This window comes from Raphanus sativus, chromosome 1 (genome assembly GCF_000801105.2).
Source record: "Raphanus sativus cultivar WK10039 chromosome 1, ASM80110v3, whole genome shotgun sequence".
NCBI classification, from domain to species: Eukaryota; Viridiplantae; Streptophyta; class Magnoliopsida; order Brassicales; family Brassicaceae; genus Raphanus; species Raphanus sativus.
Window position 1 is genome coordinate 10325323 of NC_079511.1, and position 25661 is coordinate 10350983.

At 34.7% G+C, this 25661-nt stretch overlaps 4 protein-coding genes across 4 annotated transcripts; 3 read left to right on the plus strand and 1 right to left on the minus strand.

Annotated features, from left to right (window-relative positions):
- The first annotated feature begins 1355 nt into the window (after positions 1–1355).
- Positions 1356–6758, plus strand: LOC108852448 (endoglucanase 4). The gene is made up of 5 exons (XM_018625957.2): positions 1356–2038; positions 5421–5513; positions 5596–5869; positions 5970–6133; positions 6234–6758. The coding sequence occupies exons 1-5, from the start codon at positions 1406–1408 to the stop codon at positions 6555–6557; spliced, it is 1488 nt and encodes a 495-aa protein (XP_018481459.2). The 5' UTR covers positions 1356–1405; the 3' UTR covers positions 6558–6758.
- Positions 6759–8142: 1384 nt separating this feature from the next.
- LOC108854520 (dynein light chain 1, cytoplasmic) lies at positions 8143–10608 on the plus strand. Its single transcript, XM_057010283.1, has 2 exons — positions 8143–8605; positions 10287–10608. Exons 1-2 carry the CDS (start codon positions 8372–8374, stop codon positions 10434–10436), a joined length of 384 nt encoding a protein of 127 aa, XP_056866263.1. The 5' UTR covers positions 8143–8371; the 3' UTR covers positions 10437–10608.
- A 6359-nt stretch (positions 10609–16967) lies between these two features.
- Positions 16968–23549, plus strand: LOC108806665 (mediator of RNA polymerase II transcription subunit 23). The gene is made up of 20 exons (XM_057010285.1): positions 16968–17186; positions 17258–17304; positions 17381–17480; positions 17553–18413; positions 18486–18723; positions 18809–19026; positions 19112–19310; positions 19383–19654; positions 19742–19825; positions 19926–20020; positions 20098–20260; positions 20327–20743; positions 20813–20926; positions 21012–21137; positions 21225–21376; positions 21483–21723; positions 21811–22588; positions 22678–22859; positions 22937–23040; positions 23182–23549. Exons 1-20 carry the CDS (start codon positions 17079–17081, stop codon positions 23384–23386), a joined length of 4704 nt encoding a protein of 1567 aa, XP_056866265.1. The 5' UTR covers positions 16968–17078; the 3' UTR covers positions 23387–23549.
- A 287-nt stretch (positions 23550–23836) lies between these two features.
- Positions 23837–25403, minus strand: LOC108839691 (ubiquitin-conjugating enzyme E2 variant 1A). The gene is made up of 5 exons (XM_018612469.2): positions 25204–25403; positions 24922–25061; positions 24464–24589; positions 24252–24378; positions 23837–24073 (listed from the first exon to the last, which is right to left on the minus strand). Exons 1-5 carry the CDS (start codon positions 25229–25231, stop codon positions 24018–24020), a joined length of 477 nt encoding a protein of 158 aa, XP_018467971.2. The 5' UTR covers positions 25232–25403; the 3' UTR covers positions 23837–24017.
- Between the last annotated feature and the right edge of the window lie 258 nt (positions 25404–25661).

Consider the following 25661-nt stretch of genomic DNA (forward strand, 5'->3'; position numbering starts at 1 on the left):
AATTCATAAGCCACTCATTCCGTTGGAGGTTTTATATATTTCAAAATCAACCAAGATTTATGTTTTTTCCGTAATATTACCAAAAAGAACAAGATTTATGTTCTTCTATACAAGACTGCTGTAAATCTTTAGATCGATCACTAACCAGAAAATTGATCCATAAGAAAGAGATAAAGAGCATCTTCAGTTAGTCCCTCCCTTTGTTTACTCTGTCCTGTATTCACATACTATTTCTTTCCTTTTTTTGATCAAAACACATTATATTTCTCTGTGTTAAATCTACTAGACAAAATCTTCAATAAGCCCCTCTCCCTTTTCTCATACTATTAATTTATTTATTTAATCCCAATAGTTTTTGGCTTTATATTTCTTTCGAATAAATGAAATAATCAATGTGAAAAAAGATTGAATGGCGCATTGAGCAAGGAAGATTAGATGCGTCGGCTTTGTGCAAGTTGCAAGTTGCAACATCCCTCGCGTTCCAAGTCAACCTCGTATTCCACGCAAATCGTATCTTAATCATATGGCTATACCTATATCATACTCCAGTTATAGTCTATGTCAAATTGTCAACGTTTCTTCTCTTCTGTCACAAATTTACAACATACCCAGCTTCTAATAATATTACTACTTCATTATAGATCTCTTCATCATAACGGCATTTGTATAGTCATGCGAATATTAACTTCAGTTTAGACTTTTTTTGGTTAGATTTTAAAAGTGAACGAAGAAGCGGATACATATTTGTTTGGATTAATATAATTTCGATAATTCGATTTAAACCCATGTTTGAGCATATATTACGGAATAACTTTTAGAAGTTAAACATTAAGTTCGGTTTAGATAGATATGTTTGAGTTCTAATTAGTTTTCTGATTGTTCAAGCTATAAATGATGATTGGTCACCGGAGTTGAATCCGGCACATTACTCATTTACTCCAAATATACGAATAAACTGCATTATATACATTTTATCAAATATTAGCGTATGTTTGAGTTGAACCGATTCAATGATATAAAAATAAGCTCATGAAAAATTGCTATAAACAACTCGTAATATCGAGACGTAACTCTTGGGTTAACTTGTCATGGATAGGCCATACGGAAAAATCTTTACGTATTTCTTAAAAAAGCCTAAATTATTGGGAATTGCTCGTCAATCACGGGTCATATAACCCGACCCGATCAATCGTATCTACCCAACATGGTCCACCTTCCTCCAATCAATCAAATCCACGTAGGAACTAATCCATTGTCACTTGTCTCATAGAATCCCAAAGGACTCTTTTCTTTTCTCGAGTATAAAAGAGCCTACGCACGAAGAGTCTCTCACATCTCTCCCGCTATATCTTACAAATACAAAATACAAAATACAAAAACAGAAACGAACTCAATAGTTGCAAAAATGGCGGGAAAACCCTTAACTTTCTCGGGACTCGCTCCGGCAGCGGCGGCGATGATTCTTGCTATGCTCCTCCTCTCACCGGAGATCTGCACAGGACACGACTATCGCGACGCTCTCAAGAAGAGCATCCTCTTCTTCGAGGGCCAACGCTCCGGCAAGCTCCCACCGGATCAACGCCTCAAATGGCGCCGCGACTCCGCGTTACGCGACGGTTCCTCCGCCGGCGTGGATTTGACCGGAGGCTACTACGACGCCGGAGACAACGTGAAGTTCGGTTTCCCGATGGCCTTCACTACGACGATGATGTCGTGGAGCGTCATCGACTTCGGGAAAACGATGGGACCGGAGCTCGGAAACGCCGTCAAAGCGATCAGATGGGGAACGGACTATCTCCTCAAAGCGACCGCGATTCCCGGCGTCGTGTTCGTGCAAGTCGGAGACGCTTACTCCGACCACAACTGCTGGGAGCGGCCGGAGGACATGGACACGTTGCGAACGGTCTACAAAGTCGACAAGGACCATCCTGGTTCAGAAGTGGCCGGCGAGACAGCAGCCGCTTTAGCCGCAGCGTCGATCGTGTTTGAAAAACGCGATCCAGCATACTCCAAACGCCTGCTGGACCGTGCAGCAAGGGTACTCTTACTTTAATTTTTACTTTAACGTTCTTAATTTTCTTCTTTTTCTAACAAAAATTGCATGCTGTGTCCAAAAGTTTAACAGATGATTATGCTTTGCTTGCGTGATTAATGTTCTCTCTATGTTTTATTTTCCGTACACTTTTGATTTCTTGTTCTAACAAATTCTTGACTAACGTGCAATTTACGCTATTAATAACTATAAAGCACTTCACTTTAAAATAGACTAGTGTTTGACCCGCACGCCCGTGCGGGTGTTTATTTTTATTTTTATAAATAAATATTTTATTTTACAAAAATGGTATAATATATATTTTAAAATTTATCTATATTAACTAACTGTTTAATATTAAATCTCTAAACTCAATAATTTTATAGTTTATATTTTTTTTTGAACCGTCAATCGTTTTAGCCACATTTCAAGAGTATGATTTGTGCGTCGGGACAAATGTATTTTTATTCTAAATTTAGTTTTTAGTTTTTTATTTGTTATTTTGAATAGTTTTAGTTATTTTAGGTAATTTAACTAATTTTTAATTAAATTAGTGAAAATATATATTTTGAGCTTTTTTCAAAAAATTTAGGTTTTTAAAAATATTTTAAGACGATTTCAAACATTGGTTATAATCGATCCGAATCGAACACAGAAGGAACTGAACCAAACTCGATCTAATAATTAGTAAAACCCGAATTGAACTTATGAGTATCACACCAAAATTTTGAAAATCTGTATGAACCGAACCAAATTCGATGGGCCTAAACGACCAGTCATAAGAGTAATACTTGTTTTACTAAGTAAGTTTTGTTTTTTTCTGAATATGAGTAAAAATTAAACTATATAGGAATTCTATATATTTTGTGTTAAAAAAAGAGAGAATTCTATATATATTGTTAGTGTGGGTGTGAAGATACAGAAGGAGATCTATACTAAATATTTAGTTTGGCGTGAAATGCACTTAGATTGAATAATTAGTAACCGATAATGATTTTTTTTTGCTTGAAACTGATAATGATATTTTAAAAATTATTTAGATTTGGTTAGTTCCCTTTTTAAATAGTTAGATTAGAGTTATTCTTGAGTTCACTAATAGAAATCAAGTATTTCATAATCAATATTTTTTTTAAAAAAAAGAAACAAAATAACAACTTTCCAAATTCGACTATAAGGTGGTTTAATACATATTATATTAGTTGTTTGAGAATCTTACAAACGGTGTTACAAACAAAAAAATCTTACAAACGATTTACGCCCTAATAAATAGGTACTTCATATAAAGTTTTTAAGGAAATAGAACTTCAAAGAAAATATCAATCATGAAATTTCTATTTATGTGATAGATATATAGGAAAGAATATTATATATCGTTTTTTCATTTAAATATTGTCTTCCTCAAGTATGACATCTTTTTGGTTAATGATTTAGCTAAGTGTAGATGGAATGTGCTTGATTTTAGGATTATTTTGTGGAGCTAATTAAGATTATATGTAGTATCTATCTTATTAAAACAGAAACATTATGTTGGACCTAACATTTATTTTGTAAGTTTTTAAATTAAATACACTTTTATACTTTATAGTTAAACCTACATTAAATCACTAATGTTCTTTTCTTTATATTACTATCCATGTTTCCAAACAATATACTTATTTCTTTATACTATTATCAATGTTTCCAAACAATATATTTTATATACTACTATCAATGTTTCCAAACGATACAATAATTAATCTTAGTTATTTTATATCCATCATTTTCTCTTTAAAATTTTGTAGAAACGTCATAATTTCATAAATTACAAAATAATGAATTTTAAAATTTGGATTATAAGACTACAAATTATGAAAATATTACAATTTCAATCAAATTAGATTACATATCGGTCATCCATCAGTTCAATCGGTTAGTCTCGGGTTTTAGTGACTTTTTAATATAAATATTTTAAAAAACTAAATTGAATTGTTAGATCTCCGGATTAACCGGTATAATCACAATCATCTATCTTATTAAAACAGAAACATTATGTTGGACCTAACATTTATTTTGTAAGTTTTTAAATTAAATACACTTTTATACTTTATAGTTAAACCTACATTAAATCACTAATGTTCTTTTCTTTATATTACTATCCATGTTTCCAAACAATATACTTATTTCTTTATACTATTATCAATGTTTCCAAACAATATATTTTATATACTACTATCAATGTTTCCAAACGATACAATAATTAATCTTAGTTATTTTATATCCATCATTTTCTCTTTAAAATTTTGTAGAAACGTCATAATTTCATAAATTACAAAATAATGAATTTTAAAATTTGGATTATAAGACTACAAATTATGAAAATATTACAATTTCAATCAAATTAGATTACATATCGGTCATCCATCAGTTCAATCGGTTAGTCTCGGGTTTTAGTGACTTTTTAATATAAATATTTTAAAAAACTAAATTGAATTGTTAGATCTCCGGATTAACCGGTATAATCACAATCGGGTTGAATTTAAAAACACTGATTTAAATACAAAAATATTTTAAATACACACTCTTTAAAAGTTAACAAAATATTTGTTACGTTATTAGTGAAATTTTTCATCGTAAAATATTCCGCGCTTCCAAAGCGCGGGTCAAGATCTAGTGTTGATTAAACTTCAAACATTCATAATATATATGTCTAATGATATCAGCTTGAGAATTTTTAATGATTTTTTGTATATTATAAAATTTGGATCCGTAAATTTGATGCACTTCATTTTACACTTTTGGTTTATTAGAAGTTGTGAACCCATACATTGATTGGACATCCACTTTCACAATTTGATGTTTTTCTTTTGGTAAAATTTCATAGTTTGATGTTTTTATATCTAAACACATAAAATGAGGGTTGGTATGAATTACGTGTATTGCATGAAAACCAATCTTTGATAATGGTGATAGTGGAATATGATGTACAATAATAATATTAATTTTATGTGCACTTGATTTTAGAATCTTGGTTTATTAATAGTTGTAAACCAATTTATGCAAAGATTGGAAAATTTTGCCGGCTAGTAAATAGTAAACCGAGTTATTTTTGTTTGTTATGAGATAAATCATGTTAATAATGGGAAAGTCAATCATAATGGGCTGGTTAATTGACGAAAGGGCTTTTAATTATTACTAAAACTATTGTGTTTAAATCAATGGCATTCAATTGTAATTATTTAGAAAAATTCAGGGTTAATTTAAATTTGTACTTCACTTTTAATAGATTAGATTAGATAAAAACCCACAAAATCTGACTTTATTTTTTATTATTATTTGTTTGTTTGTTTTTGGTCAACATGTGGCTTTCTTTATTGACATTCAAATAATTCTTTAAATCATATGGATGTAGGTGTTTGCGTTTGCTAATAAGTACAGAGGGGCGTACAGTGATAGTCTTCGTCAAGCAGTGTGTCCTTTTTACTGCGACTTCAACGGCTACGAGGTAACTAAAAGGTTTTAATTACCACAGTTAGATATCATAATCAAAAGGAAGTTAAAAGATAATTAGATGAGTGTGCGTGCAGGATGAGTTGCTTTGGGGAGCAGCGTGGCTACACAAAGCTTCGAAGAAACGAGTGTACAGAGAGTTTATTCTGAAGAACAAAGAGATTCTAAGAGCTGGAGAGACGATCCACGAGTTTGGTTGGGATAATAAACATGCTGGGATTAATGTCTTAATCTCCAAAACGGTCCTAATGGGAAAAGCAGATTATTTTCAGAGCTTTAAGCAAAACGCTGATGAGTTTATCTGTTCTTTATTGCCTGGGATTTCTCACCCTCAAGTCGAATATTCACTAGGTAAAAAACAATTTACAAAATCATACAGTATATAGTTTCTGTAGTGACTTCATTTGTACTCATCATGTTTAATTTTTTGGGTGATTTAACACAAACACAGGAGGATTACTAGTGAAGAGTGGAGGGAGTAACATGCAGCATGTAACATCTTTGTCGTTTCTGTTATTAACATATTCTAATTACCTAAGTCACGCCAATAAGGTAGTGCCTTGTGGCCAATTCACAGCTTCTCCAGCTCTTCTCCGTCAAGTAGCTAAGCGACAGGTAACTAATTAACTTTCTTACATCCCCTGTTTCAGCACCGATGAGATGCAGGAGTGAACATAATAGTTTTCTCTGTTGCCTGTGGCATACGTTAATGCAGGTGGACTACATACTAGGAGACAATCCAATGAAAATGTCGTACATGGTTGGGTATGGTTCGAGGTTTCCACAGAGGATTCACCATCGTGGAAGCTCGGTTCCTTCCGTCGTAGACCATCCTGCTCGCATAGGGTGCAAAGAAGGGTCTCGTTATTTCCTCAGCCCGAGCCCTAACCCTAACTTGTTAATTGGCGCGGTCGTTGGTGGGCCTAATGTTACTGACGATTTTCCTGATTCGAGGCCTTACTTTCAGCTGACTGAGCCCACGACTTATATCAACGCACCTCTACTGGGCCTTCTTAGTTACTTTTCGGCCCGTACTTGATATTCCTAAAGAATAACGATGAAGTCTGCTCGTTAAGAATTGTCTAGAGGTGTGCTGATAACTCGTCACCACCCTACAACTACCATGTTGAATGTTGATTTGTTTTCAAAATAGTTTTTACTATACATGTCTTTGACTATACAAAAAAAAACTATACATGTCTTTGACTCTTTGTAACACACAAATGATCAAATCTTAGTTAATTTGGAATCAGTTAAAATGCTTTTCCCTCTGTTGAATGATGGTAAATGTCTTACTTCATAGTTTCTTAAATAGCATTTTATTAAATTGTAAGGAAGAAGAAATTACAAGGTTAAGAGGTCATATAATTGAAGAGAATAGTTTTGGGACACAATAGCTCATTTGAGATCTTTACTATTGTGGACAACAAGTATATCTTAACTTTTAACTTTGGTAATGCACATAATTTAAATGATTTTTAGTAGTGAGCTCACCTAGGGCTGAGCAAAAAATCCGAACCCGAAAAACCGAACCGAACCCGATCCGAAAAAGTAGCACCGAACCCGAACCGAAATTGATTAAATATCCGAACGGGTTCAAAATTTCGGTATTTAAAGAACCGAAACCGAAACCGATCCGAACCGAAATATTTTGGGTACCCGAATGTATCCGAAATAAATTTATATACTTAAATATATACATTATTTTATATATAATGTATATTAAATTATTAAAATATATAAGATACCTTTAAATTTTCCAAAATATTCGGAAAATATATGCAAATAGTCAAAAGTAAATGTTTAAAATAGTTAAAATATACTGAAAACACCAAAATAGTTAAATATCTATTGATTCTTTATCCAAATATTCAAAGAAAACCAATTTATATGTTAAATTAAGGTATTTTGACATATATGTTATGAAAATTTATATGTAATATAATATTTTTTTATAGATTTTGAAAATTTAAAGTATATAATGAATTTTGAAAATTTAAAAATTTTTAAATGAGTTATCCGAACCCGAACCGAATCCGCAAAGATCCGAACCGAACCCGAACCGAAATTTAGAAATATCCGAATGGGGCTGAAATATTTGACCCCGAATAGACTGAACCGAAACCCGAATAGACTGAACCGAAACCCGAATGGGTATCCGAACGCCCAGCCCTAAGCTCACCCATAGAGAAATTCATTTTCTTTCAGAGGATTCAAATAATCCAAATAATTCTTAATAGTGTATTGGTCCGCAAAGAATTCACTTTCAGTGTCTTCCATTGATTCAATCATCACAAAATTTGAAATTTAAAAATTTGCTGTCATCTAAGAAACTTTTCTTCACCAGTGACTTTCTTACTTCTTGACTTCTAAACATCTGGGAAACTTATCCAATAGTTTGTTCACTTGGAAGATTTTAAGTTAGATTTTATAAAATTCCTGATACATATTTAATATTCTATTATTATTTTTAGATTATAAAGCTTTAATATTTTATAAATACTTACAGTAGAAATGCAAAATCTATGAGAAGGCAGCATAACGGTAATAATAATAGTATACTATTATTTGAAGACCAAAGACCAAGGTTGTAAAATTATGAACTTGTCTTTGGTCGGCTGCTTTTCGCTAACTCAAGAACGCTATTTTGTCTCCTCTCTTTTCCCCAAAAAAAATCAAAATCATTTCTTCTTCATTTTTTATCTTTTCCGACACGTTTGTCAAACAGATGGTGCTCGCTTAACGAACTTTAACCAGCGCCCTCGGGGACGACTCTCTCTAGCTTTGTTCTCCGATTAGAAAGGAGGAAAACGAGATCCTAGCCGAGTGTGATGCAAGTAGAGCGAGAGGAACATGGAAGGAGTTGAGCTGGAACTAGAGAGAAGAAGCAAGTTCTTGAACAGCTTGATACAGCAGAAGAAGAAGGCTAAAGAGCAGCAGGACCTGATAGGCGAGTTCAATGTTCGTGTCAGAGCTTCCGATATGCCTCTGGTTGTGCAGAACAGGGCCTTCGGTTTGTCGCGTGACCTCTTGAACGCCACTCCTGGAAAGGCCGACAACAAAAGACTCGCTCTCGCCCTTAAAAAGGTCACATCTTTTCTTCTTTTTGTATCTCTCTGTCTATCTCCTTAAAAATGGCGTCTTTTTTTTTATTGAAGGAGTCGTATTGTGGCTGAGGTGAGTTTTGAAAAATTGTTAGTGTACTTGCATGACGAATCTGAAATCTTTTTCCGTTTTTGGATTGGGAGCTTAACTTCTATTTGTAACAACTAGTCTTAAGTGGAACGGATGTTATGACAAAAAAGATAAAAGATAAATCATTGACATAGGTAATCAGATCAATTATATTAAGTTTTTCTAAGTACACAGCTCAGGAAATGAGCCCTGTTCAAGCCTAGACTTCTTTCTGATTAGACTTGTCTGGCGTTACTACCGTATATATATATATATATATATATATATATATATATATATATATAATTGGACATTTATGCTGCTTTTTTCATAGAATTTGTTCATGTCTAGTGGTGAACACTTTAAATTATTGTTCCTGCTTTGAGGGCACTGGTGGTTAGCTTTTGAATCTGTAAAGATTTTTTCTGGAGCTCAGATGTGGTGTTGAAAGTTGTAAAAAATGATCCAAGTGTGAAGAATAGCGGCTTTACATTGGTTTTCACAAAGTGGCTGAGTAAAACAATCCCAGTGCTCACTAATTTGTCATTACCATTCTTAGCTTTTATGTTCGGGTGTGTTTCTGCTGTTTTATCTTCTTGTACTGATGATAAAAGATCTCCTCTCTCGAAATAGACCTTCATATGTTTCTTATCTCTTCAACTTGAGCTTATGTCTCTTGGTCAAAACTGTATCGACAGGGCCGTCTTTTAGCACGTGCAAGTGGAGCGGTCGAACAGGGTCCAAAATTTTAGAGGGTCCATAATTTTTTTTTGTTTTATTAATAGTTATAAATTTAAAATCATATTTTTATAAAAAAATCAGAATGGCTATATTTTAATTTAGTTCTCGTATTCATAACCAATAAATGTAAATTACAATTTTTTATTTTGTTTATATAACCAACTAAAAGACAATAAATTAGGAAATACTTAGTATTTATATCAATTATATATTTTGGAAAGTAATAAATAGTTGTTGATGTTTGTTATAATATTCAATGGTAGTATAAAAAGTTAATATTCTAATTGATTATGTTGAGGAAACAATTATCAATTAGTGATTATAAATACGTAGAACAAAATATATTTTTTCACCATTTTTAATTAAAAATAGCAAACACGAAGAAAATAAAGCTAGCATACAACTTCTTTTTACAAGAAAAAGATTGACTTGTCTAATCAAGAGTATATAGCTTACTATCTGGATTTTGTTACTCTATTATATTTATAGATTATGATTTCTGATTGTGGATATAATAAACGTAAAAAACTGAAAAAATTAGAAAATGTAAATCTGATGATTTGATCGATGATTTTGCATTGAAAAATACTAAATAATCAAGTTTAATGATTTGATCAATGATTTTGCATTAATAACAAAAAAATTGGTGTTATTTAGATTATAAATAATTAAATTAATGTATTTATTTTATATTATAATATTATTTTATAAAAAAAATCAAAAAAATTTCAGATTATTAAAAGAAGTTTTTTTTTTGAACCGGGTCCGTGAAAAGTTTGAGACGGCCCTGTGTATCGAATTTAAACTTGTATCAGATGTATATAAACTTTCCATATGATCTTACAATTTTCAGGACTTTGATTCAGCCTATGGCCCTGCATGGCACTGCATAGTTGGGACCAGCTTTGGTTCGTACGTCACGCATTCCATTGGAGGATTCATATATTTCCAGATCGACAAGGTTTATGTTCTTCTTTTCAAGACTGCAGTGGAGCCCTTATAGATCTCTCACCAATGAGATAATGTTGATCCATCTTCTTCAAGTAGTCCCCCCTCCCTTTTCTATTTCCACTGTCCCTTATTATTCACACTTTATTTAATTTCGAGTTTGATGCAAATTAAGAATATGTTTTTTTTAGCACTGAATCAATTCATATTAAACAAATGTTTGGGTATACCTTGAACAAACAACAAGAAGCAAGTAGACATTATAAAAGAATGAAAGTCAGCGGCTCCCCACATCAGCTAGCAACAAACTCAGCAGGCATTGATACAGCCTATCCTCAGTAGACGGTAGATGAAATATGATTACCTAGTAATGAACTTTCCCTTGAACATCCATCCGTATCTATAAGAGCACTTCCATTAAAGGGTTGTGCTAACAAAATAATTTCTCGCAGGGAACTATTTTTACCTCTTTTTAGAACCTCACTAGGTGATCATCTGCGCCCTGTGCGGAGTGAACGGATTAAAAAAAAATTATAATTTTTACTCTATAGATATCGAAACATAAAAAGTGACATATTTATTATACATGGTATAGATTATAGCATAAATAATGTTGATATAGAGATTAATGCAAGAAAAACCAAATTGAGATTAAAAGTTTATTAAATTTTTCAATCAACAAAAAAAATTACTGAAGTATCCGGATAACGATAATTTTATTATGGTTGACAAAAAAGTAATTGTCTTATTATCGAAGTTAAATCGTTATATTTCGTTAAAACTATAATGGTTTTGAAGTAAAAATTGTAAAAGAATATAAATAAGAAACTCTATAAATAAATTGAAGTAAATAATATTAGGTTGGAAAACAAAAGAAAAAAAAGTAACTGATATGAATTTTCAAATTTAGTGGGCTTATTAGGACTCAAAATTGTAAAAGAGATCCTTTGTCGAACCTTAATATCCATTAGACTCAAATACATATGAGCCTTTTTTGATTTATCTTTTATTTGTTTTTATTAAAAAGTCTTGAGGGGACATGAGATTAAGGGCTACGGTTCGGATGTGTTCGATCTTTTTTCTCATCACATGATATATCTAGATGTGTCAACAAAGTAAGGTTGTAAATCTCTAATTGTTCATATATTTCCAGACAATTTTGTTCAGACTCTTATATAATTGGAAATAATTATATGTATAGTACGAAAATTAAGGAAGCCCACATTAAAAATGATGTTTTCCTTAAATTAAATCGGAAAAATTATATGAATTTCTAAATTTAATGTCTGTCACCATTTATGATAATTTCGTAATCAAAAATTTTGTTGCAAAAATTAAGAGATTGCAGAAAATTTAATAGGGAATTCCTTTTTGAATGTATGTTATAATATTTCAAGATTGCTCATAAATTTTAATATATGACATTTTGATTTTACAATATAAAACAGTTTATATCATCCCAAACTAAATGTCATGTATTCCATAAAATACAAAATATATTTAATAAAAATAAAAGTCACATACCAAAGTTTTATAATCATATTTTCCCGTTCCAAAAAATGCATGTATCATTTATGAATCGTAAATAAATTGAATATTATAAAATATGAATAGTATATATATAGTCAAAACTCTATCGGTTGTGACTATATATAAGGCTATCCTATTAGTTTCATATAGGTTTATAATTGTAGATTTGAAGATAATTATAAAAAGTATTATATACATATGGCAAAATTAAGGAATTTCACACCAAAAATGGTTAGTTCTTTAAATTTAATTGAAAAGATATATAAAATTTCCAAATTTAATGTCTATCACCATTTATGATAATTTTGTATCAAACATATTATTGCAAAATTGAAGGGATTGCAAGAAAATTAATATGTAATTTTTTTGAATGTATTTTATAAATTTTCAAGATTGCTCATATTTTTTATGTATGACTCTGATTTTACAATATAAAACAATTTATATTTTCCAGTCCCAAAATAAATGTCATGTATCCCTTAAAATAAAATAAATATTATTCAAAATAAATGTCATGTACTAAAGTTTTATAGAAGAACATAATTATGAATATTTTATATTTTCCAATCCCTAAAAATTGTCATGTATCATTTATGAATCGTAAAGAAGTTGAATATTATAAAAATATGAATTGTATATATAGTCAAAAATCTATCAGTTGTGACTATATATATCAGATTATCCTATTAATTTTGTATAAAATTATAATCGTAGATTTTCATATACTTATAGAAAGTGTTATATGCATAGGGAGGAAATTAAAGTAGTCCACATTAAATGATATTCGTCTTAAACTTAATCGGAAATAATTATATAAATTTCCAAACTTGATGTTTGTCACCATTTATGATAATTTTGTAATCAAAAAGTATTTTTTGCAAAAAATTAGGGATCGCAAGAAATTTAATATGGAAATCATTTTTGAATGTATTTTATAATTTTCAAGATTGCTCATAAGTTTTTATATACGACATTTTGATATTAAAATATAAAAAAAACTTATATTGGCTATCCCAAATAAATGTCACGTATCCCATAAAATACAAAAATATTCGTCAAAATAAATGTCATGTACTAAATAGAAGAACATATTGTGAACTGTTTATATTTTCGAGTCCCTAACAATGTCATGTATAATTTAGAATCGTAAAAAAAAACTAATATTATAAAATATGAATCGTATATATATAGTCCAAACCCTATCAATTGTGACTAAAGATATCAAAAAATCAGTAATTGATCGTCCCAAATTTATAATTTGGAATGAATCAAGATATTCAAGATTTTATGATATATATTTTCCATGTTTGGTTACTAACCGAATGTTAGCACGACAAAACAACAGAATAAATAATATGTTATGGTCGTGGATAATTATAAAATGGAATGTAGCATTCGAATCGAAAATTAATCCAATCACGTTTAATGCTAATACAATATCAATTTTTGCGTTAATTGATATAATAAACACTTAACTCACATCTCCTATCTTTACTTGCCTTATTTTTTAAAATTGAGCAATAAATTTAGAGCTAAATTAGCGTGGAGATCAAGAGAACATTCAACTTTCCCTTATTTTGTATTAATAATTGAGAACATAATTTGGAATGTCAAAAAGATGAAATCCCCGATTACGGATTACTTGCGATAATTTCTATTATATTCCTTATTTTGGTGGGATTATCGGTTGCAATAATATGGAATTAATACTAAGTGGCAACATTTCCACACAGTACAACTGGAAGACGGACATCACTGAGAAACCATTGAAAATTCAAAAATTAATAATCTGTAATAGAGCAAATGTATCAAAAGTATTTTTCTAAAATAACAACTAAGTCACGAAAATTTGAATATGATTTTTAAATAGAACTTACTCTGCATCACGTATCAGCAATGAAATCTTTGGGATCTCTTTTCCATTAACTGAAAACATCTGAATGCGTCCCACTTGCACAACATGTCCGATGACATTTATGTTAACCAAAATGGATTAGTAAAAAAACTATATAACAATACGCTGCTACTTAAACAATATTTGATACTTCATTAACAAAAAAAATTAGAATTACCAATCAGAATATGAGGATTAAGCGATCCATCGAGGACGTTTTTGAAAGGCACAAAACAAAAGACAGCCATTTGTGTTGGGACTGAACGAAATGAAAAACCACGGATGGTTCGTTACTCACCTGGCTTTCTTTTTTATAACAAATGTCACAAAGAATTTTTATAATTATTGTAACTAAAAACTAAGAATATGCCTCAAATATGAAAAAGTGTAAGAAATATCGCTAATCATATCAATTAAGCCTAACAATTAGGTGGTAATTGAGTTAATACGGAAAGATTGCGATCTGATTAGGGACTGAATCCTAAATCAATCATGCTTTGCGAGATTTCATATTCAGGATACAAACATAATTATTCCTTGACTCGCATACCAAATTGGGAGATTTTATATTCATGATTTGCGAGATTTCATATTCAATAATGGCATTTTTTGGGATATGATTATGGTTGTATCATAAAAATATAAAAATATAAAAATTACGATAAACATAAAATATAAAAATAATAAAATATAAAAATTACGATAAACGGATAAAATATAAATAAAATAGAAAATATGACAATTACCACTATTATAAGTATGAGCATTATATTAACAATAAATATATAAAATATATGTTCTTGGAACAAAAATATATTTATGTTCTTTTGTTGCAACAAAAATATATATATATTTTATGTTAGTATGAGTATTATAACTTCAGTTGAGAAAGAATACATCACCAAAATATAAAAGAAGTATACATAATGTTATTATCTGTATAAACATAAACTATAAAAGAAGCGTATAAAAGTGTCATTTCCTGCGAGCATTATAACTTCTGTATAAACATAAAATATAAAAGAGGCATATAAGATGTAGTTTATGGTTTAGCATGAACATAAAGCATTGGACATTAAAAATAAGCACATCAATTCGACAAAAGGCATTCTAGGCAATAAGTTGTGTTGGATATTAATAACATTTATTTCCTTTTCAATATAACATATGTCCATTATAATGGCATGAGAGGTAAATATTCTAGGTAAAGATGGGCTTTTGAAAAAATGGTGTGAGGTGAAATGTGGAGATGCCTAGAGATGTCAATCATGGACCTGGACCGCGGGTCTGGCCCGTAAAGAACTGTCGCGGGACGGGATTGGGCCGAGATTTTACAGACCCGCAAATTAGCGGGCTTTGCGGGACGGGTCTTTGCGGGACTGGGTCTTTTGCGGGACGGGACGATGCGGGTCTGCGGGATTACAAAGACCCGCATTTTTTTCCTCTTCAATTCTTGTTTTACCTCAAAAAAAAATAAAAAAGAGTGAAAAAGATAATTTATATGACTTTCCTCTGAAAAAAGAAAAAAACTTCAGCAATGATGATTCGAGCTCCGACGATGATGTTTTGAGCTCCATTAGTGTTTTAATTTGGTGTTTTTAATTAATTTTGGGATTAGCAGCTTAGTTTTGGTGTTTGATTATATTTAGTTTTTATTCATTAAAACTAAAAAATTGGTTATGAACTTAGGAGTTATAAGCTAATGAAAAACATTTTCTGAAATTATCTTTAATTGGTATGTAAATATGTTTGAGTGTGACAAAATTAACTATAACTATTTTATTTGGTTAAGATAACATGAACAAGACTAAGCTCTGATCAAAGCGGTAACGAGAATAAGCTATGGTTAGAGCCTTGATCGATTAAGCTATTTAATTCTATAACAATGATGTCGTTCAGCTGAAAGAGTTAGTCTTGTTACTGATTAGAGCCTTCTTCGATATGTATTTTATTCTTCATGTTTTCTCATTACTTATCATTGTTATCTTGTTACATCAATAGAATATAATATACATTAACATCTCATTTTTACATGCACTTTTTGTTTGGTTATGACTTCATATATATATATATATATATATAATCATCTCATGTTCTATATGCACTTTTAATAGAGAAAATATGCATAATATATTACAAATTTTGAAGAATTTGCATTGTAGACATTTCATGTATATTAATTATGTGAACTTGGTTATGTAGGGGAGCAGCCTGAGGCATCATAGAGCAGCATGCAGCATCAGGAAGTGTTCTGGAGTGGCCTGCAGTGTCAAGCATGATCGGATACATTACATTAACGTATGTCCCGCGGGACAGCCTGTAAAGGAGTGTGCAATTTGCGGTACGGGCTTGGGACGATCTTTTGGAGACCGCAGCCCGCGCGGGCCTGACCCGTCGTGACTCGCAAAGAGATGAGCCCGCTGCGGTACGGGACGGGACGGGACGGGACGGGACGGATCAACCTATTTGACATCTCTAGAGATGCCACATAGGAAATGACACACATGTAATAAACACATGAGCAAAAGGTTAATTTGATTAGTGGTCTCCTCAAATAATAGTAAGGGGATCTCGCCATGTATTATATCACCTTTCAATTAGTGTTCTTTAGAAATCAAAATAAATATTAGCTGTTAAATGAAAATGTGTTAAAATAACAAATATATTTTGGTCGAGATATTCAGTTCCGAGTATTACATCAATAAGGTTTGCTCTAACAGTTATACATGGCGAGAGAGTAGCGAGTTTAAAGCAGATGCATATGCTTGGTTGGATAATGTGGCAGAAGAAGCCTAAGCGGAGACGGATAATCGCTTCTACTTATATAAGTGTAAAGAACACTCATTCAGCTATCTATCAAACAGATTATGAAAAATTGTTCAAAAATAATCGAAAAATCCGTGGAATGGCCTAATTTCATCACAGATTTAGATTATTTGATCAGTTAAAAAAGTGGTTTCTAAACTTTTTTTTCTTTTATCTCAGATTATACTTAAATCTTCGTGTGTGGATTCCTTTTTCATACAAGGCTCTACTTGTTTTTTCATATAAGTAAAGCCCAGTTGTTAGCTAATGATCTTTTAAAATCTTTACTAATAACTACCAAACATGAGTTAGCTTAGAGTGTTTTCTGTTTATGTTTGAACAGTCTTTTTGTCTCTCTCTCTCTCTCTCGCAAAAACAAAAAGGAGTTACCTTTAAAAACCCAAAACCTCTATTGGATAAACAAAGAGAAAGATCACAAACGAACAAAGTGACAGAGAAAGAGAGCAAATGGATCAATCGCAGCGGACAGTGGCTGCTGCTCCTTCATCTTCTCGATCGTATCAGTTCCATCCTGCTCGTGCTGCAATCGTCGATCTCTTCAACCTCTACCTTGGGGTATGTATAATCTCTTCCTCCATCTCCGTCTTCTCAAATTTTTGGCTTCTGATTTCTTCTTTCTTTCACAGAGAGGAAACCCTCAAAAGCCCGATGAACAACCCCTACGAGATCCTCCGTAGGTTTCCACCATCCTCCTTCCCTTCTTCAATTAGCATCGATTTTGACTAATAAAAATCTATCCTTTATGGCAGTAACAAATCACAGAAGCGTGTTCACGCTCCCGTTAGGGACTTACCACCTAGAAACGACCAATTCATTCTTGATTTCGACAAGCTTCAGACCCAATTCGCTGTAAAAAGCTTTCACCTTTTCTCTTGTGGGGTTTTCTGTAAACATAATTGGTTGTTTTTATTATCCATGCAGGACCCGGATCAGTTGAGGGCAATCACGGAGTCTGTTTTGATATCTACGGTGTTGCAATGTAGCAATCATGCACCCAGGGCTGAGTTCCTTCTCTTCGCCCTGCGTGCTTTGTCTAGAATCGGTTACGTTAACTGGGATACCTTTTTACCTTCCCTTCTCTCTTCTGTCTCCGCTGCTGAGGCCTCCCTAAGCCAAGCTGCTGCTGCAACGGCTACTACTTCTTCACAGTCTTTGGTTCCTTCTCTTGTACCTTCAGGAAACGAACCAGGTTCTGTAACTGCTTTGTCAAAATCAGTTAGAGATAACAGCCAACGAGTAAGAGCTTCTGCAGCAGCAGCTATGAACAGTCTGCGTCAGCTCAGCTGCAAGATTATCTTGATTGGCGTTGAGTTTAATCTCAAACCCGTCACTCACTCCGAGATCTTCCAGTGTATGATGAGTTGGCTTGTGAACTGGGACAGGAGAGACGATGACGACGACGACTCTGCAGGAAAGAAGACGTGGAGATCCGAGAAGGCGTCGGCTGAATGGTTGAGGAGCTGTTTGGAAGTGATCTGTCTGTTGGTGGAAGCGGGGAAATCTCGGATTCCGTTTTATGAGTTGTTGCGGAGTGGTCTGCAGTTTATTGAGAACATACCTGATGATGAAGGCTTGTTCGCTCTTGTCATGGAGATACACCGGAGGCGAGACGCTATGGCTGTGCATATGCTCATGCTGGACCAACATCTTCACTGTCCAACGTTTGGTACTCATCGTATATCGTCCCAACCGACTGCCAATGTTTCAGCGGAAGCTGTGGCTCACCTTCGCTATTCGCCTATTACGTATCCAAGCGTGCTTGGTGAACCTTTATCTGGAGAGGTGTGAATAGCTTTGTAGCTTTAGTTGACATGCTTTAAGTTAGATAATCTTTTTTTCTTTTGATACTGGTAGGATCTGGCGATGTCTGTTCCACAAGGAAGTTTAGATTGGGAAAGAGCAGTGCGTTGCATTAGACATGCTATTCGCACTACGCCGTCGCCAGAATGGTGGAAGCGTGTTCTTGTTGTGGCCCCTTGTTATAGGCCTTCTGCACAAGCTGGGCCTACCCCTGGTGCTGTTTTCACTTCTGACATGATTTGTGAGGCGATCATTGACAGGATTGTTGAGCTTCTCAAGCTCACCAACTCAGGTCAGATAAGAATAAAGAGTTGAGATACCAGTCTACTAGGATTGTTTTGGTATGTGTTGATTTTCCTCCGCTCTCTCTAATGCAGATGCAAATTGCTGGCAAGAGTGGCTGGTTTTCTCAGATATCTTCTTCTTTCTAATCAAAAGTGGATGTACTGATTTTGTTGATTTCATTGATAAGTTGGTCTTACGCCTCAACGGTGATGATAACCATATCCTTCGAACGAATCATGTGACGTGGTTGCTTGCACAAATAATACGCGTGGAGCTTGTGATGACTGCTTTGAACTCTGATCCTAGAAAGGTCAGTTGCTGAATGACATCTGATATGTTTGCAGCTGCATTTCATTTCCTTCTACTTACTTTTTCTTTGAGCTTTGATATCTCAGGTGGAGACTACTAGGAAGATCTTATCATTTCACAGGGAAGATAGAACAGATCCAAATAATCCTCAGAGTGTGTTGCTTGACTTCGTAAGCAGTTGTCAGAATCTACGGATATGGTCACTAAGCGCAGCAACCAGGGCATACCTAAACAATGAACAGCTGTTGAAGGGAAAACAGATTGATGAGTGGTGGAGAAGCAAAGGTTAGATCCATCTCCTTACCGATTATGAAAACTCCCCTCTCTCTCTCTCTCATTTCTGTTTCTTGTTTTCAGGAGAGCGCATGATGGATTATATGAATTTGGATGATAGGTCGATTGGCATGTTCTGGGTTGTCTCCTATACCATGGCGCAGCCGGCTTGTGAAACAGTTATAAATTGGCTGTCTTCAGCTGGCGTGGCTGAGATGCCTGGAACACCACCAAACGAAAGAGTAATGATGATGCAGGAAGTGAGCCCATTGCCCATGTCATTGTTATCTGGCTTTTCAATGAACTTGTGCTTGAAATTGGCCCTTCAGATGGAAGAAGCTATGTTTGTTAGCCAGGTTTTTTTTTGTCTCACAAGGATTATTATACAAGTGGTGCACTGAATCTATGGAGGTTTTACTCACTTTTAGTGACCTGTTTTTTAGGTTGTTCCTAGCATTGCAATGGTAGAGACATACACAAGATTGCTGCTCATTTCCCCTCACTCTATGTTCCGTTCTCATTTCACTGTAACCTAGTTTGGATCCTTCTGATTCTCATTCATCTTGTATTTATTGTTATTTCTTTTTTTTTATTAATCATAATGGGATTTTCCTTAACTTTCTGTAGCAAATTGCCCAAAGAAATGCTTCTCTGCTAAGCAAGTCTTCCGTGAGTTTGCTTGTTCTTGAGATTCTGAACTATCGTTTGCTTCCGTTATACAGGTAAAAAAAAAAATCTCTAAAGTTGGGGGAGTAGATCCTTCTATACTGATCTCATTAATGCACCTTTTAATTTGCAGATACCAAGGAAAAAGCAAAAGCTTAATGTACGATGTTACTAAGATAATCTCTACACTGAAAGTAAAACGTAGCGACCACCGTGTATTCAGACTAGCCGAAAATTTATGCATGAATCTCATTTTATCACTCAGAGACTTCTTTTCCGTGAAACGTGATCAAAAAGTAAGTGTCTGTGTGTGTTTTTTTTGTGTGTTAATAATTGTTCTTATGTTATTTACCTATCACCAGGGTCCAACTGACTTCACTGAAACATTAAGCCGAATAACCATCATGACTCTAGCCATCACGATCAAAACACGTGGTATCGCGGACGCCGATCACCTGGTTTATCTTCACACCATGCTGGAACAAGTACTGTCGACGAGTCAGCACACGTGGTCCGAGAAGACGCTTCGCCATTTCCCATCCCTTCTCCGTGACGCTTTGATGGGACGGGTAGACAAGAGGGGACTATCGATTCAGGCGTGGCAACAGGCTGAAACAACCGTGTTGAACCAGTGCACGCAGCTTCTCTCGCCGGCTGCCGAACCCGCTTACGTTATGACGTACCTCAGTCACAGTTTTCCTCAACACCGTCAGTATCTTTGTGCTGGTGCTTGTCTGCTTATGCAAGGCAACCCTGACAAGATCAACAGCGCAAATTTGGTTTGTTTGTTTTTGTTTTAGTCTCTATTCAAACTCGTGAAGTAATTTTAGTGGTATGATTTTCTCCAGGCACGGGTGCTTAGGGAGGTTTCTCCTGACGAAGTCACTGCTAACATATACACTTTCGTAGATGTTTTGCTTCACAACGTTCATGTAGACCTTCAGCGAGGACACGGTTTAGAGGTTCATCTTCTGTTTGTCTCAACAGATTGATCTCACTTTTTGTTGCTTGATCCTTCTTCTTACATTGCATCCTAATGTTTCTCAGGAGATTCTAAATAAGAACGATGCGAATCTTGCGTTTTTCTTCTGGACACATGAAATGCTTCCTTTGGACATTTTTCTTCTGGCCCTCATTGACCGTGATGATGATCCGCACGCCTTGATAATTGCAGTTATGTTCCTTCTCATGCTTTTACCTTAAGTATGCGTAAAGATCATATAAAGTTTACAGATGTTTATTTTTTTATTTCCCCTACAGAAAAGAATACTTGAAAGGCCAGAGCTTCTACAGAGGATTAATGCGTTCTGCGTAAACCGTGGGAACCCTGAGCACTGGCTTTGCACGCAGGTGTTCAAACGCAATGAACTCCTAAAATCCCTTGGTAGCCATCTTTCTTGGAAGGACAACAGGTAATGTGTCTTAGACCATTTCTATTAGAACTTGGCAAACTTGTATGTGACATTTTAATGCTCTTTTTTTTTTGTGTGGCAATGTTGTGTCTTAAAATTTGAGCAGGTATCCAACGTTCTTTGATGATATCGCGGCACGTTTGCTTCCAGTGATCCCACTAGTGGTGTACAGGCTCATAGAGAACAATGCGATGGATACAGCTGATAAAATATTGACTGCCTACTCGAATTTTCTGGCTTATCATCCTCTCAGATTCACGTTTGTCCGTGATATACTCGCCTATTTCTATGGTCATCTTCCCGGCCAACTTGTTGTCAAGATTCTCAGAGTACTTGGTCTCAGCAAGGTAATTGCAAAAAAAAAAAAGAAAAATACAACCAATCCTTCTTTGATTCTTAGAGTGTTTCTACTCATTTTCCATTTCCTATTGCAGATTCCATTCTCTGAATCGTTTCCGCAGTACATCACCCATACAGGTGCTGCTACATGCCCACCTTTGGATTACTTTGCCAATCTCCTACTTAATCTCGTAAACAACGTTATACCTCCACTCAGCAGCACCAGGAACTGCAGCTCCAAGTCTGGCTCAATTGCTGACATCTTGAACACCTCAGCGAGACCTCCTCATGGTAAAGCCCCAGGAGCATCCCAGCCTGGTCCAGCGAACGCCTCCGAGGGACAGAAAGCATTCTACCAGATCCAGGACCCGGGAACTTACACTCAGCTGGTTCTCGAAACGGCAGTGATCGAGATCCTCTCTCTTCCCGTCTCCGCAGCTCAGATCGTCTCTTCTCTTGTCCAGATAATCGTCAACATACAGTCCACACTGATTCAATCTGGCAACGGGTTCCACGGCGCTGCAAACGGAGTTGGTCAAGGCTCTGCACTGCCTACGTCTCCCTCGGGAGGGAGCACGGACTCCATGGGGGCGAGCCGGTCCAGTTGTATGAACAACACGGCGAGCTTTGTCTCTAGAAGCGGTTATACGTGCCAGCAACTGTCGTGTCTGTTGATTCAAGCCTGCGGGCTTCTCTTGGCTCAGCTCCCTCCAGAGTTTCACACGCAGCTTTACATGGAGGCTTCGCGTGTGACGAGGGAAACTTGGTGGCTTAGTGACGGGAAGAGATCACAAGGGGAGCTAGACTCAGCTGTTGGTTATGCTCTGATGGATCCTACATGGGCTGCTCAGGACAACACCTCGACCGCCATAGGTACACACTATATAGCTTCTTTATCTATAGGTGTCAATGTTTGCGTGTGTTTTTTAAATGTGAATTGTTGTGTTTCTTTTTTTTTCCAGGAAATGTAGTCGCCTTGCTTCATGCTTTCTTCAGCAATCTCCCACAAGAATGGCTTGATGGCACGCATCTCATCATCAAGAACCTCCGGCCTGTTACATCTGTCGCAATGCTTAGAGTCGCATTCCGTATTATGGGACCACTTCTGCCGAGGCTTGCAAACACACATGCCCTCTTTAACAAGGTAACTCTACTACCATCACAAACCTCTATATGACTTGTCAAATTTTGACTTTGGTATTCATTTCTGTTTCTCAACAGACGCTCGCCCTTCTCTTGAACACAATGGTCGATGTTTTTGGAAAGAACTCGCAGACACCGGTCCCTGTTGAAGCATCCCAGATTGCAGACCTAATTGATTTCCTGTAAGTTTTGTCTTAATTACCATTACCATTACCATACATACCTATAGATTCATTTGTGTCTTTATCCGAATAACATTCATATAATTGTTCAAAGTGCTTAATTTTTTGTAAGACTTTCGTTAATCAAATGGTTGCACGCAGTCACCATGTTGTTCACTATGAGGGACAAGGAGGAGCAGTCCAAAGTAGCAGCAAGCCGAGACCAGACACTTTGGCATTACTCGGAAGAGCAGCAGATTCTCTCCGACCAGATGTACAACATCTCCTCTCTCACCTCAGAACCGATCCTAATTCGTCGATATATGCAGCTGCTCATCAGAATGCCGCAAAGACCAACACCTCTTAGGAAAAATAAAACTAGATTATATCGGTTGTATTGACTTGTGTCAGTGGTGGACGCAAAGCACCGAAGCTGTTACATCTGACAACTTATTCTGGTTAATTTGCTCTAGGTTACAACTAATTTTATGTGAACCTGTATATATTATCAATAAAGTTTTGTTTCATCACTGAAGCGTAAGGAAGAGAAATGTGACCATACAACTCTTCTGTGTCACTTTCCTTTTAATTGAATATATCAGCCCTTTCTTCACATACACGGTAGTATCAACTAGAACAGTTTTCCACTGCTACTTTTGCGTTCATATGAATTAACCTATTCACTCAAACTTCCTATTTATTAACTAACAAATGCAAAAGCCAACTCCCTTTCACAACAATTGGCGCAACTAAGCAGAGGATGCTGTGCAAATGCACCAGTTAATAGAACTTAAGAACTCATACACGAATTACGAACTATGTAAAGAGAAGATTTATTAGGATGATCATTACCTGTTATTGGTGCATATATATATAAATAATCTCAAACAACACTATGACATTAAGTTGTAGGCAATTTTCAAAAGCTTCAAATGATGTTTTATATACATTGTCTTTTATATTAATACAAATTGTTGACAGCCCCAACTTCTCTCTCTTCACATCACACAGCATTTAGCTGGTCCCTTTGGATCAGCCCTAGCTTCCTCGGTACCTGGAGAAACAAGACTTTGGTTAGAAGCCTGATGGGTCCTAAGACTTATCATAAGCAAACACACTAGGGTCCAATTAAAAACCAGAGCTATTATCAAAGTTTGTCTATCATAAAAGAACTGACAACAAGAAGCAATTGTAAACCGAGTTTTGTTTTGCCACTACAGAAGAAAAATTACCTTCCGGGGGCTGAGCTAACTTGCGGTTATGTGAAGTCATCATTTCTTTTTTAAGTTTAACCAGAATGTCCTCCATAGTGTATTCTCGGCGCCAGTTAGCGAGCATAGGAAAGAGACTCGGTTCAACCTGATCATACAATTCCTTGTTATATATAATAAGCTTGATATACATTCAAATTCAACACACACACACAGAGAGGGAGAGGGGTTACCACTCCAGTCTGAGGGTTAACGCAGGCCATGTTAATCCGGGTCTGGAACTTGACACTTGGTGGACTCTCTGGGTATTCCTTACCACAGAAGAGTTTGAGCTGGAAGATTTTCCCATCGTATGCAGTCTGATGTTTAGTCATATCACCATACATACAAACAACAACATCATCAATCTCCTCAAAAGCCCAAAAGCAGAAACTCAAAAACATTTTTATTTCTATATTTGTGTCAACTCTAATCAAAAGTGGTCAAGAAATGTAGCTAAAGACCATTTGGAGTAAAGCAAAATAAACTAAAAGTAACGGATCATTTCCAGTAAAAGCTAATTACTTTAGGGCACAGAGATATTACCCAAAACATAGGAACCAAAAAAAAAAGTAGAAAAAGACATGATTTTTTATTTGTTGTTAGAACACTAAAAATGTAAAAACAAGAATTAGGGAGGAGAGGAGAATACATTATGAGGGCCGAGAATGGTGCCAGTCCAGGATTGCATATAGATATCATCAGCGTCGTCCATTCCATAGCTTACCGTACCATCTCCGATACCTTTCTCTCCTCTCTCTAGCTCTTCCAACAACCTAAAGTTCCTTGGCACTTCAAAAAAAAATTGAGCTGATTCATCAATTACTAAACTTTTTTAATCTTGGATCCGGTCACATTCTGTTAATTAGAAGAAAACCCTAGATCCCAAATTCAATAGCAATGATGAGATTGAAGGGAAATGGATCGGACTTACCAACGACCTTGGCTTCCTCCGAGCTCATCGTAGACGGAATCGAGATAAAGATGATAAGGAACGATTAGAGAGAGAGAGAGAGTGTGTGTGTGTATAGAGAGAAAAGATTGGAAGAGGAAGAAAAGTTTTTGGTCGTGTTTTTCAGGTAGAGGGGGGCTCCAATTATTATCCGGATCCACCATGCGCTTCCAAAAGTCTGATGATCTCGGTAATAAATTTAATTATACAACTTTAAATAATCTAACTTTCAAATTTAGTTGAAACAAAGTACTCAATTTTTCTCTAAACCAAAAAAATTGAAAGTTAATTTTTGGAATAAATTATTTAAGAACTATAAAATTTTATAAACATAAATATTAAATAAAAAATATATTTTTCATTATTTTTCTTAAAAATAGAATTTAAAATCATTTTTATTTATATTCTAAAATAGTTAGTTAATATATCTTTAGTTTAAT